General features: G+C 47.2%; 1 protein-coding gene across 7 annotated transcripts in view; it reads left to right on the top strand.

Annotated features, from left to right (window-relative positions):
- Positions 1-7241, top strand: part of TLL2 (tolloid like 2) — a 92774-nt gene extending 85533 nt beyond the window's left edge. For all 7 annotated transcript variants that reach the window (XM_055720707.1, XM_055720705.1, XM_055720706.1 and 4 more), the window contains 4 exons: positions 823-950; positions 1699-1912; positions 2961-3211; positions 4421-7241. In XM_055720707.1, coding sequence (XP_055576682.1) covers positions 823-950; positions 1699-1912; positions 2961-3211; positions 4421-4555 — 728 coding nt within the window. In that variant the 3' untranslated portion in view covers positions 4556-7241. The remainder of the gene's footprint in view (positions 1-822; positions 951-1698; positions 1913-2960; positions 3212-4420) is intronic.
- Positions 7242-15536: the final 8295 nt, after the last annotated feature.

Raw genomic sequence — 15536 nt, 5'->3', positions numbered from 1 at the left:
TTGGGAAGAACGGGGTGGTTCAAACATGCTTTGAGCCAGGGTGCTTCCTGCATGGTGTCGGAAGGATGCTGGAGCAGTGTACTGGGCTGGGGCACTGAAAAAGCCCCAGCTAGCTGAAAAAGTACCTAGAAAAAGGAAGAAGAGGGCTTGTTTCCAGCTAGATCCATTCAGCCTGGCAGTCTGTATGGCCATGGGGGATGGGACAGGGTGAGGGCAAGAAGTTGGGCTAGCAGAAGGTGGGGCATCACTGTGAGGCTTGTCACTGCTGCTTCATTTAATTATTGGGCTTGAGTCAAGAGAAAGGATGAGCTGATCTAACCGCTTGCTGCTGCCAAAATGACCCTTCGTATTGCATGCCTACCCCTGCTGAGGGCTGCCATGGCTTTCCTGTGTATGCTCTCTGATCCTCGTCTGATCTCTCCATCAGCTGATCCAGCTTTCCAAGTCGGCAAAACAACTCAAGGCTGAGATAGCAGCAGAGTCAGCATGGTGGAGGGGCTGGGCACCTTGTCACTGGGAACAGGGCAAGCAAGGTGGAGGAGCAGGGGAATATGTTTGGGAGTGAGGAGGTGGACGAGGTTAACGAGGAACAGGAAAACAAGGTGGTCCATTTCACCAGCTGCCCAGTTGGGTCAAAAAAAATACAGGGCAAGCCCAGCAGAACTCTGTGGTGATACTGAAAGCTCTTGTACAGTGGCTGAAGCCTTCCCTATTTCTGCCCTGCTGAGGGTCTCAGTCGGCAGAGAGGAGCACGTAGAATGTTATGTGGTTCCCCTCCGAGACTTGCTTGATGCCTCTGTTTTGTGATGTCTCTCTCTCAAGCTGGTTGCGAGCACAAGCTGAGCGGTGCAGAGGGGATGATGAGCAGCCCCAACTGGCCTGACAAGTACCCCAGCCGGAAGGAGTGCACCTGGGACATCTCTGCAACGCCTGGCCACCGAGTGAAAGTAGTGAGTAACCAGTGAGCAGCAGGGGGAAAGAAGCAGACTGGGTTGTGAGGAGCTGGAGTGGGAGGCTGATGCCTGTAGCTCCTGTTTGGGGAGCAGGAAGGAGGGCAACTTGGCACCCTCCGAAAGGGCAGAAGGTCTCAGAGGGACACGAGGCAGGGGCTGAGGCAGCTTGGAGGAGACTCCAGCAGTAGTGACTGTGGAGCATTGTTCTTGCTGTTAACAGCAGGTGTAACGTGCCCTCCCACCCAGACCCCTCCATGCAAGCCACTCTGTTGGGACTGTACCTGCATAAGGGGGTGGCAGGGCCAGCCCCCAGCCCCTCAGGGCAGGAAGCGTTAGGCACAGCTTGATGCATGGGGCAAGACATGCCCGAAGCTGTGCAGCTGGGGCCAGTGATGCCTGGATCCCTGTGCTCAGTGGAGGTAATGCTGAAGAAGTGCTCAGTCAGTGTGCTAGGCAGGGTTTCCAGCAGGAAAAAGAAAGGCATGTAAGGCTTGCAGGTGAAAACTGTTTTGTGCGCCCATGTGAGGCAGCAAAGCTAAGGCTACACGGCACATGCACATGAAATACTGAGTTTTGCCACCCTGAGATCACTCCTGCCTGAGAGCATGCTATTCTGATTTAGTTTGTTGGAGGAGTGGGACAGACACACCATTTGTTCTGTTTCTCACTTGGCATTTCATCCTCTGCTACACTGCATGCTTAGATTTACAAATGTCTGTCTTAACTCTCCTTGTTCTTGCCGTAGACATTCAATGAGTTTGAGATCGAACAGCACCAAGAATGTGCCTATGACCACTTAGAGATGTATGACGGCCCCAACACCAAGTCACCTATTCTTGGCCGCTTCTGTGGCAACAAGAAACCGGACCCTGTCGTGGCTTCTACCAACAAGATGTTCCTCAGGTTTTACTCTGATGCTTCTGTGCAAAGAAAAGGTTTCCAGGCAAAGCACAGCACAGGTAAGCTGGTAGCCTGCCAATACCCCAGCGTGATAAGATGTCATCGAGTCTCACTGCATTTTCTTACCAGGCAAACCCAGACACACTTTGCTCCCAAGTAAGCTTAGCCTGAATTTTGGGTGGTTGCATGTTGTGCTAACCATTTCCCAGGTCATTGCTGGCACCGTGCCATACATGCCAGCTTCCTTATTAGTTCAGAGGTTTCTAGACACCAGACATTCCTGCTCATGCTGTTTTGTTTAAATGGGAGGCGCTTGGTTGAGTGGCAACCCCCTCTGTTCCTCACCAGCTGCCAGAAAGGGAGTGATGCTCAGCCCGTGTGCTGGCCCACGCAGGGACGGGCCTGTCTGAGACTGGTTTTGGGTGGGAGCAGAGACGTGTGGTGGGCAGGCACATCTTGGTCCTCTCATCTGTGGCAGCCCAGAGCTGAGCGTGTTGTGCCAAGGGTCACTGCTGAAATCCCTGGCGCTCTAAACAGGTGAAGCGCATGGGAGGCGGGTGAAGAGGTGTCTTCCTGATCGGCCACAGGGACTCAGCACCATAGCACGCGTGTTTCGAGCTGGCACGGGGCTGCTTTTGTACATTGTGTGGGCAGAAAAAGATTGGTTTGGTCCCCAGTTTCTTAATGTGATTCAACTTCTTGCTGGCAAAATATTCGGAGCCAGAATTTCAGCTACAGGACAAGTTCAGAGAACATGTTAAGTCTTCCTTTGAGCAATCATTTTCTAAAATACTACATTTTTCCAGAGTATAATGTGGCAGGAACCCTATCCTGCCAGTGTTAACCAGTCGCCTCTTTCCATGCATGTTCTACACCAAGGGAGCTAAGCTCACCTGTGCTATGTGGGTCACTGGATCCATGGGTGACCGGAGGATTCACTGGTTTGTGGTTAGTTCTGTGCAGTGGTTACTTACCTTCCCCACTGTATGTGAACTTCAAGCAGAGGGAGGTCTTCTCTTCTCATGGCTGGCCCAGAAGCGGGGTGGTGAGCCTTTGTTGTGAACTAAGGCCTCTGAGAGACCGATTTATGCCCTTTTCTTCCTCCAGAGTGCGGTGGGCTCCTAAAAGCTGAAGTACGAACTAAGAAGCTATATTCCCATGCTCAGTTTGGGGACAACAACTACCCAGGTCAAACCAACTGCGAGTGGGTGATTGTAGCGGAAGATGGTTATGGGGTGGAACTGATATTCCAGATATTCGAGATTGAGGAGGAGGCTGACTGTGGGTATGACTACATGGAAATTTATGATGGTTACGACAGCACTGCACCCCGCTTGGGACGCTTCTGTGGCTCAGGGGTAAGCCGGGGGCAGGGGGGGTTCACAGGGATGACCGGGTGGTGAGGAAGGGTGCTCTCATACCTGTTTGGATAGGGGCAGCTGTTACAAACTGGTGATGAGAGTGCCTTGCGTGTCTGGATTTTGCTTCTTCCCTATTGCTAGAGACCACAGCCATTTTATCTGATGTGCAGTTGGTCTGAAAATCCTGCCAAGTGACTTTCCCTCACTAGCCCATGACCATGGGCCATGGTATGGGACCGCTGTGGTGCGTGACCAGCCCTGCTGTGGAAACCTTGTATATGTGGGAAACAGCTTTCGAGGGCCAGTTTCATCCTGGGTCCCTCCCCGCCTGAAGCCAAGTCATGCTGCGGCCACGCCGTGGCAAGGGCCAAGGGTGGAGTGACTCAGGTGCAGCCGATGACCCCAGGAGTGCTCGCTGTCGACTGGACCTGTGTCACCCGTGTCCCCATCAACCGGGGTGGCTCTGTTAGCACGGGCAGTGGTGTGTGGCTTTTAAAATCAGAGGGTCTACGCTTGATTTCTCTAGGACTTCAGCGATTAAATGGGGAAGGTTCTTACTGAATTTAAAGAGAGACGATCAGGAGCAGGTGTGTGGGAGAAGCGCTTGCAAACAGAGGTAGCAGTGTGGAACACCAAGGCAGAGCAGCTCGGTGTGAAGTTCAGGGCAGCAGGGCAGTGACCTACCTGCCTGCACACTGCAGATGGAGACTGGCTGGGAAAGTGGGGGTCCCGCAGAGAAGCAGGGGGGAGGTTGTAGCAAGTTGCAGCAGTGGGGGAGATAGCCAGAGTTATCATGTAAGATAAAAGTTATTCTGCTGCTCATGAAGCCTGGGAGAGCCTCAGCTGCCAAACAGGATCTGGTTTGGATCATGACATTTCCTGAAAAGATAAGGAAAAATCAGAGCAAACTCAGGAGACTGGAACAAGAATATCCAGGGAGCCCTGTGAAAAAAGAACTGGAAGAACTGGGATTGTAGAGTGGGCTGGCATCAGTCTTCAAACATGAAAGGCAGGCATGCAAGGAGCCAGGGAATATGCTCAGGGAGGCAGAGGCAGAGCGGGGCAGGAGGTGCTGAGCACTCACTCTTCATGTTTGCTGGCCACTGTGTCTCCGCTGTGAGCTTATGCTCCGGTGTCGCAGCACAGCCAGGCGTTTTGCCTGCAGACCTGACCCCACCGTGTGCTGTCTTCTCTCCTTTTCTACAGCCTCTGGAAGAAATCTACTCTGCAGGGGATTCCATCATGATTCGGTTCCATACAGATGACACCATCAACAAGAAAGGCTTTCACGCCAGATACATAAGTACCAAATTTCAGGATGCATTGCACATGAGAAAGTAGTTTCACTGCTCCTCACAGATATTCCCCATCTGAAGACTGAGACATTTAACTGTGATCTTTGTCTTTTTTTGGTTTTGGTTTGGGTTTTTTTTTTAAGCTTCTGTGCACCTGGCCAAAAGCAGTGTACAGTATTTTCTGTAACTAAAACTAAATCCAGTCTCAAAGGTTTGCCTCTGCAATTATTAGCATGACCCTTTCCTGTTAACATACCCAGGACCAAAAACTGTCTTCTAATTATACGTGCCAGGGCACAAACATTGTATTTTGCACAGCTCACCATGGGGCTGAGTGAAGACTGAGCTTGAACTGAGAGAAGCCTTCATCTCTTGTGTGTCCTGTTTCTAGGTGACATTTCCTGAGCGTCCTGTACACGTGAGCTGTCTGAACGTGTTTTCTGGAGCAGGTGATGTCGACAGCCACCCTGTAGGATTTTCTCAAAGGACTTTGTGAGCCACCCACTCTCCCTTACCAGCCCAAAATACTCTGTGCAATAAGCGAACAACCAGACATCTGGAACTGCATCGCTCCTTCTGTCCTGTCCGTTTGTTGTCTTGGTTATCGTGGGTTGGGAGCTAGGCAGGGGCGCAGGGACAGTCTCTGTAGTGCTGCTAGCTGCTTGGATCACAATGAATGAGAAGGGCCCAGCGCCAGATTTGCAGTAGATGTCATAGTCTATGTTGGATGGGAGTATTTCAATGTGGTGGCCAAGGTGGCTGGCGGGGAAGTGCTGTAGTGGGATGCGAGGCACGGGGAGTGGTGGTGGCACAGCTTAGCAGCAGGAGTGCTGGCAGCGTGCCCTGGTTACACCACCAGGCATGGCAGCTCAGAGGGCTGTGGCAGCAGTCTGAGCCTTATCTTAAATAAGGAACCTCTCCTCCTCTCCCCACATGCATTTGCTTTCTCAGCCTTCTTTCCGCCGCTTCCTTCCCTTAGTACCACTTCCCTGCCAGCCCTCCCTCTGGCAGCCCAGCCTACCTGTGCTCTGCCGCACCGGCTGCCGGAGCACCTCGCCCAGGGGAGCGCTGCACTGGGGACGGCTGGGGTGTCCCTGAGCAGGGGCAGGCAGGCCATGCTGCGGGCCGGCTCTGGTGAGTGCTGGCAGCCTGGCGGGCATGGGCAGGCTCTGCTGGGCACTAGGAATGGAAGAGCTCTGCTGGGTCCTGCTCCCTCCCTGCTCCTCACCAGCCCATGGCCCAGGCCATTAACTTCATGGCAGGGGTGCAAGTGAGACGGTGACTTAAGCACTTTGAGCTATAAGGCTCAGACAGGCTCCGTGTTGCAGTTTTTTATGTACACGGAAGCTACCAAGCCACAGGCTTGCAGAATTAACAGGTAGCTCGGCACTTCTTTGGGAAAAAGTAGGGAAAACTGTGCTTTTGGGAAAACCGCTGTAATTGAGCTGTTGATATGAGGGGGAGGGGGGGAGAGAAGAAAAAAAAAGACTTTATTCTGAATGGTATTCCATTAAGGCACTCATGGGCAATGATGAGCTAAAAGCTGAGGTACGTTAGCTTTAATTAAGTATTTATAATCCCAGGATTACTATGTTTACATAACCAATGTACTGTCAGGCTCCGGGGTGACGTCTCCTCTCTGGGGTATGACTGTGGAGAAGCATGGGGCCAGCGCCACTGTCGGGCACAAACGACATTCCTGGAGATGAGGGCATTTGCCAATGGGCAATGGACAGGCCCAGCCCTCTCCGGAAGTCCTTGAACAGAATATGGTCCAAGTATTGTGAATACTAGGAGAAGCAAATGCATGAAAGTATTTTCTTGCTTAGAACAAGAAAAATAATTTATACACACACACACAAGATTATATGTATATAAAATGTGCATGTAGAAGACCACTAGTCAAAGCCTTAATAAGTGTCATGTGAACAATACCACTGACTATAGCTTTATTGCAGGCTGTATAAAACCATGTTACTTCTGTTTTGGTTTTTTAGCTCTGTTTTGTTCATTTTTTCAAATTTTATGGCCTTTTTACAGGCAAGACCTCTGATCTCAAGCTGTTTGACCATGCAGGTCTGGGGAAGTGAGCTCTGCTAGATGGGGCCTGTGTTTGTTCTTCTCTGCCTTGCCCCCCACACAAGCAAAATCATAGTGACTCAGGTCTGGAAATAAAAGCTTGACACCGATCCCTGTGAAACGGAAGGAAAATTTCAGGTGGCAAGCACAAGTTCAAGTTTCCTGGCTCTCTAGCGGGAGCAGTGGCTGGAGAGAAGGGACTGTAGCAGCATCCAAGGACTTTAACACCTCTGTTCTGTGTTCTGGTAATTTCCCATCTTCCTCAGCCTGGCTCACTGCAGATGCTTGCAATGCGGTTTTTTCAGATCTACTACCCTTGTTAGCAGTCATGTGGGTGTCCCCTGTGACAGTGTGCTCACAACTGTTGTACTGTGCATTTCAGCCGATGATCTATGTAGAATATTTCTGCTGTACTGACTGGGCTTAACAGTCAATAATTCTAAATGTGTGAAAGTTTCTTAAGAAAAAAGAAAAAAATGTCAGGCTCTGTAGTGTGTGTATACATATTCTGGTCTTTGTGTGGCTTTACGTTTCACTAACTAAAATAATTTTTTAAGAGAGGGAGGAGGAGGGGTGTGTGTGGGGACAATCACAAATGTACCTGTGCCCAGAATGAGTCTCTGCATTCATTAAAGGCTGTGGATTCAGTTGCACTCCTGTTGTGTGCATGTATTTGCTGCTTCCTCAAGGGGAGGAAATTCCTTAATACATTCCTTGTTCTGCCAACTGTTGTGTGTGTCTATGGCTAATACCAGGTGAGATTTACTCCCAGCAGGAAGTGACTTCCCCTTGAGCCTTTAGCTTTGTCTTGGCTCTTGCAATCAAGTGAGTATTTAGTGAGTGAGGCAGAGGAACAGGCTGGTCAGCCAAAGGGCTACATCTTTGCTTCATTCTGCATTCGTGCTTCGGCAGGCTGTGGTGCAGATCTGCAGTGATAAACGTTAGGGATCTGGGAATTAGTCCATAAGTAGACTTCCAAAGAGGAGGCTCATTTACTACGCCACAGGGTGTAGCCTTCAGCAGCAGGTCCCAAAGGCCCTAGGACGTGAAACTGCCACGCAAAGGACAGCAGGATGAGCATGGGGCAGATGTTCTTTGCTGCAGAGCTGTGGTCCATGTTCTCACTGTGGCAGCAAAATGTTCAGTAGCTAGACAGCGCCTAAAACTTCTCTTCCTCTTTTCGTCCACTGCTTGATGTCTGCCCTGCTTGCTAAGGATCATGTCTATGTTCTTTCCCCAACACATACAGAGCTCATGCGTGTCCCACCACACAGAGCATTTCCTGATGGTGTGTGTCACGGCCACACAAACCTTCGTGGTGACTGAATTTCCTCCCAGCCATTCCTAAAGGCACAGCAGCAGCGGAGATGAGGTAAGAAATACGCATCCCCATATAGCCTCCTGCACCAGAGCCCACAGCACAGCAGGACCCTGTAATGAGCCTGGAGGCTGATAGTCAAGTCAGCAGGTGGACATCATCTCCAAACTGAGGGTCAGAAGCCTTCAGCCACACAGCAAGTTACAGTCCAAAGCATTGCTGAAATATTAGGAATGATACAGTCCAAGTGAAGCTGGTGGGAAACAGGAGGTAAAACAGGAGATAGAACGTGAACTGGAGTTGCAGCTGTTAGAGAAATGCACAGACGTTTGCAGTTGCAGTGAGATAGATCGTGCACACATTAAGAATCTATCTGTTGGGTCTGTAAGGACCTTTTGCAGGCTTCCATCTTCCCGGCTGTTCAACTGTAATGTTGCCTTAATCTCTCTCTCCACCCTGACTGACTGCCACCAGTGCTGTGTGACATGGCTGGTCCTCATTTTCTCTGCTTACTTCTGGAAACAGAGCCTCATTTTCCAGCAAGCGCCCAAGGACCATCCAGTCACCATGTGTGAGTTGCTGAGGGAATATCTGCTGCCTGCCAGGAGATTCTTTATTCTTTAAAACCACAAGTGACCAGTGGTACAGCTCACTGCAGACAAAGAGCAACGCCTTGGACCGGGCAGGCTTGTTGCTCTCAGTATCAAGGCAGCAGAAATCCTCCACTTTGCCCTGGCGTTTCCAAAAAGGTGCCCTGGCAGGCAGGTGCTAGCCTTACAACAAAAGCAGGATTCCCCTCAGGCTGATCTGTGGCACATATTAAACATGCTGTGGGAGCCAGGGGCAGCTTTATTTGCCGCGGGGCTGGCAGAGAAGAGGTGGAGTCCCCAGCACCCTGAAGCCCAGCTTCCCAGGCGCATGACAGACCCTGCCCTGGGCAGGCACCAGCTCCGTGTGTGTGCTGGGACCCAGCCAGGTTATCTCCGTCACCCCAAGAGAACACCATCATCTCTTGCTCTTCACAGGTCCACAGTTCGGCTTTTAGCAGCAAGAGAAACCCATCCCGATATACAGGAGAGGAAAATGGGGAATGGCTGACCTAACAAGAGATGAGAGAACAGCTAGGTATTGTGAAGGAGAGGAGGAAAGACGAACATGGTTATCTAGTGACAAATAGGTGTCTGCATGCGTGTAGCGGTACATAGCTATGTAACTGCGTGAATGAGTTCTGCCCTGAGCCTGGTGGTACGTGCAGCTGCGGTTTGTGTCCGGGCTCAGAGATGTCAATACGGGCTTCTCTGTTACGGTAAAGTGTCTCTGGCTGCATTAAAAAAAAAAAAAAAGAAAAAAGAAAAGTGACTTTAGTAAGACTGCAACCTAATCGAATTCCAAGAAACGTGAGATAAGATGAACTTCTGAATTTTGTTCATAAGTTGTAATGGAGTGCTACCTGTATATGAATGCTAGAACATAACTCTATTTCAGTGTGACCAGAATTTAACATGCAACTGCATCAGCATATTGACAGAATACCTTTTATTTCTTTTTTTTCATAACCTCTAAACTGGGAACAGCTCAAGGTGAAAAGAGACTGTTCAAATCCCCTCAGCTGTTGCCTCAGAAGGAATAACGTGTTCTTTGTGTACAGGTGAATTTAACACAGCTGAAAATTTGTTTTGGGTTAGAAGTCAAGTATCTGTCACACCTTCATCCCCACCACCACAACCTTTAAGGTCGGTGGGAAAAGCATTCTGTACTCCGTTGCAGCGGTGAAACTTCAGTTGAGCTGCAGTAGTTTGCGTACTTAACTGCAACTCCTTTGGTGAAAATGAAGTTGTCGTAGAAGTTAGACTTTAACTTGAGTATCATACCATTTGATACCTTGTAAGCGAGAAAGATTGTGTCCTGAGAGCATGCTCTTTCCCACACTTGTGCCTAGAGTTATACTTGAAATCAGTTTGCGTGTTAAGTTTAAACCTAATCACACAGATATCTCAAAGTCCACAAAGATACATCACTGCTTAGGGTATTCTTGCAGTATAGCAGGTGCAAAACTCGTTCCAAAGTAACGATCTAGTGAAGCGTTTTCCTTCAGGAACACCATTTTCTCACTTCTCATAGGTTATACACCATACAACATAATATCTCTCCATAAAGTGTCTTGTGACTAAACTGCATTCTGCAAATTTGTATTAGAAATAGATGCTTGCATTTTCAGCTGGTGAAGTTCCCTAAGATAAAGGATTGTGACCTAGGCATTGTTATGAAGCTCAAAGATCGCGACAACAGTGATGGAGAAGAGTGATTTAACATGTAGTTGATTTATGGTTCATACAGGACTACATCACACTACAAAACCGGTATGAATTCAGAGTTGTGGATGTACTGCATGTTCAGGTAATAGTTTATCTACAATTTTTTTTTTTTTAAAAAGGTGCCTAAGCTATAAATACTGTATACTGCGGCGAATGAAGAGACGGGACGCAGCTTGATGCAAGCAAATGTCAATTTATTGTACAGAAGCACGAGTTTTTATACACTTTCAGAAGCTGTGCGTTTTAAACAGATTGGTTCTTGAAGCTAAGCCTTGCATACTAGGCAATCCCTGATTGGTGGTTAACTACCATCAATTAACAGCAAGGTGTTACCTTTCCTTGGCGCCATCCTTGGCGCCATCCGTCTCCCACTCCCCTGTGCTCTGTAAACATGTCTCATCATGTTAATTGTTGTCTAGACAAGCTCGAGTACATTCCCCTCAGCTAACTGATTGCCATGCATGGTCCTAGTTTCCAGACCGCTCCTGCATCTCCCCCTTCCTGTTGCACAAAAGGAACCTTTGAAACCGAACAAGTAAAACCAAGGTATAAGTAATAGAACAAATAAAACCCCAACTGAGACATATTATTAATGTCAAAATAACCCACTGTCTTTGTTCCGTACAATTTTCCAATTTCCCCTTTTTGTTTTTGAACAGCTAGTACCAGGTTTGCCATGTTCTGCAGGGCCCTTGCAAACATGACAGCAACCAAGGCAATAGCAAACAAACAATACTGCCAATTGAGTGAATGGATGCCAAAAAGGCTGAAATTTTCTCAGATTTTGTTAGCATGTTGCTGCAATGGGGCGCCTAAAATCCACGCAGCACATACCATCAGAATCCTCACAGCCATGTCCTTGAACCAACAACAAAAAGCAGTGGCAATTTTGACGCACATTCTTAACTGCATACCAAACAAGGTGATTTAACTCTTTAATGCTTTCCCTGCTGTTACTCTGGATAAGAGAAGAACTGCTGCGACACGTTCCCATCATAGCCTCCTACTACATTAGCATCTACAGAAAGACAATTATTGACTTTCAAACTGTAAACGGTATAATCTTCTTTTGGATTAACATTATACATAGATGGAAGGGCACACCAAACAAGAACTGGTTCAGTCAAAAAGTTCGAACCATCGCATGCCTTCTCTGAACATACCTCTGGGGTCATTCCCTTCATTCCCTCTCTTTTTTATGCAAAGAGAAACACTTTTACCATAACAGAGAAGCCCCTATTTACATCTCTGAGCCCGGACACAAACCGCAGCTGTATGGTCCACCAGGCTCAGGGCAGAAATCATTCATGCAGTTACATAGCTATACATCTCTACAAGCATGCAGACACCTATTAAACACTAGATAACCATGTTTATCTTTCCTAGTCTCCTTCACAATACCCAGCTGTTCTCTCACCTCGTTAGGTCAAATATTCTCCAGCTTCCTCTCCTATCTCTCTCTTCAGACATTCTCTATCCTCCTCTTTTTTGCTTGTTAATTGCGACAAGGCAAAGGTTGTGTGTAGCTGGGTGACCATGACCTGATTTATGTTACAATCAACTAAACACTGAATACAGGAAAAAAAGGTATGGGAGACATAAGGCAAACATCAATAAGGTGGTTAAAGATAATTATAATAAAACCTGTAATACTTTTGAGTCATGGCCCAAAGTTTCCCAGCCGTGAGAAGAGACCAAAGGCATCCCGCCCCTGGCTCTGTTGCAGATCTTTGTTTTAAGGCTTTTGAGTTTTGTATACTTTTGTAAATTAATTCACAGTGGTCACTCAGATTCACGTAACACATCCTATCAAAGTCTTTACACTTGTGTCCCTGTGCTAATAATAAAAATCAATAGCAACTCAGTTCAGTAGCAACATATGATGGACAGAATCAACATCTGTTAATAAGCCAGAAAAAAAAATAGTATTTGTAGTATTACTTTGTTTAGCAAGCTAGCAGCCTAATTTACTAAGCAAGTTAAAAGCGTGTACTATTCTTACAGAAGAGATTAAAGAAGCAAAAATCTGTTATGCTGCATTCCAGAACTCAGCCTGAGAATTACAGTCTGCTGTGAGTTCTGTGTTACAATCATTTGACACATGTTGGGGTTGCGATTGTGAAAGTTGCCCATTTACAATTTTCATTGACATTATCACAGCTAGTTGTTTTAAAAGCAACCCTTGAGCTTCCTGATGTTCGACTTGTTACAAAATATTCTGAAGCCAATCAATAAAGTTAGTATTAAAGTTAGTGACTCTCTAGGACCCCGCAACACTGTGGCAAGACTCCCGCATCCTGACTGCCTTAATAGCCATCTCATTCATTTGCAAACAGTTGTCCCTGGGATACCTTGCCTGAGTCACAGAATCGGCACAATTATTTTCTCCAGCCAACTGCTCATAGTTAACAGCAACTCCCCGATTAAGGTTTTCAGTCAAGGCCACTACACATAGCTCACAAAAATCAAATAACCACATCATATACTGTATCAGTTAGTACCATACAAAGCAATAACTTCCAATCATGCAGTGTGAGTGTATAAGGCTCTGCCATCACTTCAAGAAGGGACATAGCAAATGCATTATAAATCCTCCCTTCCCGCACTGCTTTGCTTAACCCTTTAACAGCCTCGTATTGCAGAGGCTGCCACTCTGCAGGTTGATTTGTCTGACAAAATACTGAACATGCCATAGCGACTCCCAAAACCCGTCACTGAAGTGTTTCCCACTTGCATTCCTGCCACCAATCCCTCAGACTCCCTTTCACCCTCCCCAAAAATACAATCAATGCATCGGGAGAGACAAGGGGGGCAGGGGAAAGGTCTAGCTCCTTTTCCAGATCTATAGGACCTGGATCAAAAGGTTTAACAGAGTCAATGAAATAATTTTCCGAGTTGTCCTGTTCCCATGCTTGCTCCTGTGTTGCGAGGGTCGCTGCAATCAGTGACAGAAGCTTTGGGGGCAGAGGAGGTGTGGACAGAATCGCCATCACTGACAGTGTCTTGAGAAGAGTCATGCTGTCAGTGGAATTTACAGCTTCCTCTGGTTTAGCACCGATAGTAGAATTAGTCCACACTTGGCAAAGAGTAGTCAGAATTTGCCACCAAGATGTTAAATGCATTCCCGACACAGAGTTCCCCTCCGCGGCAGCATCATACAATTGGCTGCTGTATGTACACACTTTCATTCTTTCAAAGTCTCTAAAGTTTCTTGGCTGCTCACCTGTCTCGATGAATACAGGTGTTATCCTCGGGGTTTAGGTTGTCCGCCTGGTCCAGACAGCAAGACGATCATTCAGCCAAGCCGTCTCCTCCAGAACGCAGCCCTCTTCCACGAGCTGTCTTTTTTCCGTCCTTATTCTTCCAAGGCTTCGGAACACCACCATAGGGGTCACCATTTGAGGAGACTGAGGCACGGACTCCCTGATCTGACTAGAAGACCCTTTATGAGTCCATATACGTCTCTTTCTGGGGACGAAGCCTGATTCCCCATTACGGATTTCCCACAGCTCACCTCTCAACTCCGGAGGGATTTCAGGCCGGCTCCTGCTTCCTTTCAGCAGATCATTCAAAGTTCTGTGGGATTCGCCGCATGTCGCTCAGATAGGCGATTCGAGAGCCCTTCACGTTAGATACTTAAACGCATCACGTCGGGGTCACCAATTTGCGCCGAATGAAGAGACGGGACGCAGCTTGATGCAAGCAAATGTCAATTTATTGTACAGAAGCACGAGTTTTTATACACTTTCAGAAGCTGCGCGTTTTAAACAGATTGGTTCTTGAAGCTAAGCCTTGCATACTAGGCAATCCCTGATTGGTGGTTAACTACCATCAATTAACAGCAAGGTGTTACCTTTCCTTGGCGCCATCCTTGGCGCCATCCGTCTCCCACTCCCCTGTGCTCTGTAAACATGTCTCATCATGTTAATTGTTGTCTAGACAAGCTCGAGTACATTCCCCTCAGCTAACTGATTGCCATGCATGGTCCTAGTTTCCAGACCGCTCCTGCATCATACTATTGTCTTTCCCTATTTTTTTAAGCATTTTTTTATTTCCCTGTTTGTGTATAGTTTTATATATCTATCTATATATAAACAACCAACACAAAGCAACCAGAACATTTTGAGAAACTTTTATAGTTAACTTCTGCATTTAATTCCAGTAACAATCTAGAGGTGTCCATTCAGCTGTTTGTTTAGTTCCAAGTCTTCATTGTATGCTTTCAGGTTCTTTGAACAGCAGCAATAACAGTTGAGCAATTATTTAAAGTAAAACTTTGCTCTACACAATTTCCACTTCCATGCTTTAGAATGGAGGCACAGCGGAACGCTCGCCCAAGGGCAAGATTTCAAGAGCTTTTAAGTAGGTTTTATCTTTTCACGTTAGGATAGAAAATGTTCCTTAACAGCTTATATATAGAATTTACAAGTTAAACACAATTTCTCATGCTCATTTATTTGATTAGAAGTTTCTGAAAAATATTTTCATAAAACTTCCATAGCTTATTGCACGTTCTTATAAATAATCATAAACCTGTATGTTGACCTCTGGATGAAATGCACCGATAACAAGTTTAACATTTTGTGAACCCAATTGAAATGTACAAACGTACACATAAAATAAGGCCAAAATTGGTAATTAAGTAATGAGAAAGAAAACAAAAGAAAAAGGGATGACAACTCCGTAACATGGTAAAGCAACCTTTTACAAAATAAAAGCCAACAAAGAAACAAAACCAAAAGCCAAAAACAGGGGTGAATTGTAGAGAACAGAGACAGTGGGTTGTTTTGACCTTGATAATGTGCAGCTGAGAGCCTGCAGCAAAGAGTCAAATAACTTTGAGGGAGCACGAGAAGACACCAGGATGAGACAGAAAGAAAGGAGGGATGTGATCTCACCTGTAGAAGGCAAGTGAACAGCAGAGAGTAGCCTGTCGCAGCACTCTCCAAAGGAGCCAGCTGCAGCCAGGTCTTTTACCATCACACTCTCCATGGCAGTCCCTCTGCTGCCTTCTAGTCTCGCCTCATCCAGGGCACGCTCACCCTCTCTGCTTCTTCCTCGGCTGCCCAACCGCTTCACAGAACCAGCCACAGCTGCACCTTGTCTACACCAGCCAACCCACCGCCCCTGAAGCCAGCCCACAGCTGTATATTACCAATGCTAATTAACCCAGCTTCGTTCCTCTGCAGTAGCCTATAGTGCACAGCGCTAAGGAATGTGTTGTATGAACCTTCCGGGCCGTTCCGCGTCGATTCACAGTCAGTTACAAAAATTGAAGGACATGTCACAGGGCTTACGGCATGAACTTTTGGGAG

The sequence above is a fragment of the Falco cherrug genome, chromosome 9 (genome assembly GCF_023634085.1).
Source record: "Falco cherrug isolate bFalChe1 chromosome 9, bFalChe1.pri, whole genome shotgun sequence".
NCBI classification, from domain to species: Eukaryota; Metazoa; Chordata; class Aves; order Falconiformes; family Falconidae; genus Falco; species Falco cherrug.
This window is presented reverse-complemented; position numbering and strand designations above follow the sequence as displayed.